Genomic DNA, 4996 nt, shown 5'->3' on the forward strand with positions numbered 1-4996 from the left:
TAATTTTTGACAACAATGCTTCTTATTATTAAATAAGGAAACTCAAATTCGAATCCCATTGCTTATAAAATGTAACGTAAAATTAATTCACCGGATTACTAAAATCAGTATTGACTAGACCGGTTCGGATTTTAAAACTCTGGTTTTAGTTAAACACAAAATACTGTGTCTGATTTGACATCATCATATTATAATAATAAGTTTTGGGTTTTTTCAAAAAAAGCAAGAACAGGCCCAGCATACCTTGAACATCTAAATTCTAAAATATCTTATGTAACACTTTTGGTCCGTTTTTTCCTCAATACAAAAATTAAAGTCAAAGTTCATATCCAATCTCTGAATTTCCTCATCCTCAATCCACATGGTTTTTAGTTACCATCCCCAAATTTGTTCCCTCGATAACACAACTTACTTCAACACAAATGCATAGATAGCCCCCCACTCTTTCTCTCTCTCCTCTATTCTCAGCTAAAAAACCTGACATAACAAGTTCCTTTCTCTGTCTTCTACAACCAAATATATATAGTTGCCCTTTTCATTAAAACCAAGAACAAACTTATTCAATGATATAAATAAATGACAGCAACGTTAACTGAGACCTTGCAGTGCTTGCACCATTCATATGAAGGTGTGTCCATGGAAAACTACAGGTATGGCAGCACAAGCGTGAGTGAGATAGAGGAAGAGAACTCTTCACAGTCACAGTTATACTTACATGATGGTCCTTCTATGGGGACTATTAATGAAGACAACGAAGGTGAAGAAGACACTGTTTATGTAGCAGTTGGTAAGAGTGAAACTAGCATGGAAGCCCTCTCATGGACACTAAAAAACTTGGCTACTCCATCTACCATGGTCTATCTCATACATGTATTCCCAGAGATCAAGCACATTCCAAATCCATGTAAGTTATTTTCCTATTTTCCCATCTTTCTTTTTATTTTATTTTATTTTATTGTATTTATTTATTTTTAGATTATAAATTTTCCTTCACTCTTTTCTTTCTCTGTCTCAATGATAGATGATGGTTCATGGGTGCGATGTTGAGATCTTAATCACCAAGTTATTTTTAAGACCAGAAAAAACATTATCTTTATTGACTCTAAGGATTAGGGGATGTAGAAAATTGTTGAAAGTTTGATTAGGTTACCAAGTTTACTTACTTTTATTTTCTTGAGCATTTGGTTTTCTTCCTTTAATAAATTTTGAGGGCTTGAAATGATCCAAAAGTCAACAAATGGTTGCTGAGGAGGGAGTGCTCTAAGTCCCAACAACAAAGATCAGGCCAGACCTAATAATGCAATAAATAAACAACAAAATGTGAATTTTAAGGACAAATAGTCAAAACCCATATGTTGAATTTTTCAGATTCAGGGTTGTCCTTTCTAAATGCAAATATTAATATCCTCAAGTTGAAATTCAAATTAGATTTGTAATTATTAACCAATCTCTCTATATGCATCTGTTGGTTTGTGAATGTGTCTTGCCAATGTGATTCTGTGATGACAGTGGGAGTGGGAATGGTTCCAAAGGACCAAGTGAGTCCTGAACAGGTGGAGAGCTATATGGCCCAAGAAAGAGGTAAGAGGAGAGAGCTCCTTCACAAGTTCCTCCAATCATGCTCTAATTCCAAGGTACTCACTCATTCTATATGATTACAATGGGAGTACTTCAAACCTTTTTTTTTCCAATTTCAACCAAAACCAAGAGATCAAGTAACAAAAATATCAAACAGGTTCAGGTGGACACCATCCTGATTGAGAGTGATTTGATTGCTAAGGCTATCATCGACCTGATTCCCATACTTCAAATAAGAAAACTAGTGATTGGAGCCAACAAATCCCAATTAAGGTAGAATGCCCTACTACTAATGCATCCTAGTATAACTTCAGTTTAGGCATACATAAGCTTTTTCATATTTGAACCACTTGCATTTTGGTTGCACAGAAAATTAAGATCAGGGAAAGGGAATGGCATAGCTGATCAGATACTTCAGAATGCACCACAAAGTTGCAAGGTGAGAATTGTATGTGAAGGGAAGGAAGTAAATGAAAAGATAACTCATGCCATTGCTAATGATACTTCCTTGTCCCTGAAAGAAGAAGATCTGCAAAATGATTCAGTTTCATGTGTTTGTTTTAACTTTTAAGCCCAAGTTTTACATAACCACTGTGTGTGACTGTGAATTGCAGCACAAGGGATAGCTCCCTCAATAAATATTGGTTTTAGATTTTAGACTTTGAAAGATCAACATTGTAGATTAAAATGAATGTATCAAATACCTTAAGAAACTTTTCATACGACATCACCAGTTTATAATTTGGTTGGGCTGCTAATGTTTTTATCTTATGGTAGTCCTTATTGTATATAAGAACTGTAAGCTAAAGTCCATTAATTATGACAGATGTGAACTTTTTTCTTCAGATTGTATGCTGTAGCTCTACTGAAAAAGAGTAAACTTCAGAACAAAACATGGCTACTTTATGTATGTTGCACTCCAGAAGGAGACACCACCCCAAAACAGAACATGTACACAAATAGTATTGCTTAAGACTTCCCATGAATTTTAGCTGAGAATTTTGTTCTACTTGTAAGGTTGATTGATTATATACTAAAAAAATGTAAAGCTTAATTTCTGATAAACTCATATGTGCTGCTACCAAAAAGAAACGTGCATAGATGATTAGCTTAGCTCATTTCTAGTCACTAATCTTCCTTTCAATCAATTTTTTAAATAAATAAATATACATTTAATTAACCTATTCTGAGGTTGACTTGCGATAGACTATGATAATGGTAAGACATTAATACAGTACATAAACAAAAGAAGAGATATTAACATAAAGAAAGCATTTTGAACAATGTTATGATCTGCAAACTTTTTATATTTATAACTCTGCATAGATGGCTTTATAATTGATGCAATAATACTTGAAATTCTTATTGATGATTTTTAATGGTTATACTTAGACCACTTTTACTCTTTCACTCGACACGTAATAGAATCTTTCCTGTAACAAATATAATCTAATATGGTATTTGTACCGTTGGGTTCTATAAGCCCAATATGTTTCTTTTGGAGATAAGGATCACTGTATGGGTAATACTACTAGTACATGTAAAGACCAAGTTAGCCAGCACTGTCCCAAGCATGAATCTAGATTATAAGTTGAAGGGGTGTGTGTGTGTGTGTGATATTACTAGGTCTTATAATGACTAGTAGAATAACGATACATAAGATACCTCATTGCCTGGTAATGGAGGGGTATTTATGGGAGTGGAAGATGCCTACCACGTGTGGGTAGGTGAGCTGAGTCAACTCTCTTTGAGGGGGGAGGTGGCAGTCAATGTTGCCACCTATATAGAAGGGAAGTTCCTATTTAAGGAGTCTGGGCAAACCTCCAGCAGGGTTGGTATCCCAAGATGAGATATTTTGGTGTCTCACCTTGGGGATGCTGTCGCCTAGGGGACAGAAAGGAAGGAGGGTTGGTGGTGACTGGTCAGTAGGGCTGACGTGAGTGTGGTGAGGGGGGTTTGGGCCTGCATCACTAGGCCTTTTTAAGGTATAGGCCATCCAGAACAGTATTGACATATCATTTAATAATTTTAATTATTACATTATATTAAAACATCATTATGATGGTGGTGTAGAAGTTTTTCAAACTAATAATGTATCAAAAATTAAATTATTTATTTAATGAAAATAAATTAAACGGGAAGAAAGAACCTCACAAACATCATGTAAATGCACATTAGTTATGGATACAAAATTTCTGTTTATATATTACCTTAATTTGAGCATGATGGAGAATATTTACATAGTCGTACATATGTTGCTTCACTATTAAGATTCTTTTAGACGTGGAGCTGCTAATTTTCACTTTAGATTTCTTAGTGGTGAAGCTTTAGTTTTACTTTGTATATAGTTGTCGTTCTCTATTTAAGGCTATGCCTCCTGACCATTTGTTTTGTTCTTTTTGTTTGTTTCTTATCCTTTGCATCTTTTTTCTCATCCTCTTCACTGATATGCTTTTCTTCATCTATTGTTGTCTATCTAGATTTCTCATTTATTGTCATAGTTGGACTTTGAGAAAATATTATGTGAAATTTTTAAGTAAAGTACATTACTTATAATAAATACTCAAATTAATGATTTACATGTATAATTTTTGTGAGAAAAACAAATGTACTTATAATTTTTTAATACAACATGATTCTTTGACACGGTCAATCTAACAGTTATATTTTATTGAGAATTAATAAATTAATTAATAAGTGTGATATAATAAATTATAATCATTAAATTTGCAGAAATTAACGGTTAAGATTTAGTGTTAAAAGAATCTTGCCGCTTTTTTAATATGATCTACCCCAAAATGAGATTCTCGAACCCCCTCATTGGAACAACGAGTTTCAACTTCTGACTCAAGTATATCCTTGAAAGCTCAGTTGCCAACTAAGCTACCTCGGAGGTATTGGGTTATTGTTTTAAAATTTTTATGTATATTTGTACTGCAAACTCTACATACTTTAAGTTATGATTATTATTGTAACGTAACTACATTAACTTGATGATCATTCACTTAAAAGAGAGATTTCAGAGAAAACTCACGGAGAGGAAAAAAAATTGTAGAGTGAAAGAAATTTGACAATAAAGAAATATAAAATTAAAGATTAAGGACAGGTGTCAGGCGGGTCAAGGGGAAAGCCCGTGGCGGGGGCCACCACCAATGAGCTAAGCTACACCGAGTACATCAAGTGGGTCTGACACCACGTCTCAACCCAAAACCTTAAGGCATTGGGTTCATGGGTCCCTTCCACTTATATACTCTTCACTTAGCTCATTACCAACCAATGCGGGACTCATCACCCTTGAATATTCCAACAATCTCCCCCCCAAGTGTGAAACCCACCATTGGTATGCTCCCCCTCAACCGAGTACCCCGAGCACAAAGTACTCGACCCGCCTCCTAGCCAATCACCAGGCTAGCTCGAG

General features: G+C 34.8%; 1 protein-coding gene across 4 annotated transcripts; it reads left to right on the forward strand.

Annotated features, from left to right (window-relative positions):
* The first annotated feature begins 351 nt into the window (after positions 1-351).
* LOC133290317 (U-box domain-containing protein 35-like) lies at positions 352-2583 on the forward strand. 4 transcript variants are annotated; one of them, XM_061488403.1, is made up of 5 exons: positions 352-904; positions 1510-1634; positions 1736-1851; positions 1948-2017; positions 2405-2583. In XM_061488403.1, the coding sequence occupies exons 1-5, from the start codon at positions 577-579 to the stop codon at positions 2408-2410; spliced, it is 645 nt and encodes a 214-aa protein (XP_061344387.1). In that variant the 5' UTR covers positions 352-576; the 3' UTR covers positions 2411-2583. The 4 variants fall into 4 exon arrangements, with proteins under 4 accessions (XP_061344387.1, XP_061344386.1, XP_061344383.1 ...); XM_061488402.1 differs by having other exon boundaries at positions 2425-2583; XM_061488399.1 differs by lacking the exon at positions 2405-2583 and having other exon boundaries at positions 1948-2384.
* The last annotated feature ends 2413 nt before the right edge of the window (positions 2584-4996 follow it).

This window comes from Gastrolobium bilobum, unplaced genomic scaffold (genome assembly GCF_033153095.1).
Source record: "Gastrolobium bilobum isolate Gb01-03AN ecotype WA unplaced genomic scaffold, APGP_CSIRO_Gbil_v1 utg1595, whole genome shotgun sequence".
Taxonomy (NCBI): Eukaryota; Viridiplantae; Streptophyta; class Magnoliopsida; order Fabales; family Fabaceae; genus Gastrolobium; species Gastrolobium bilobum.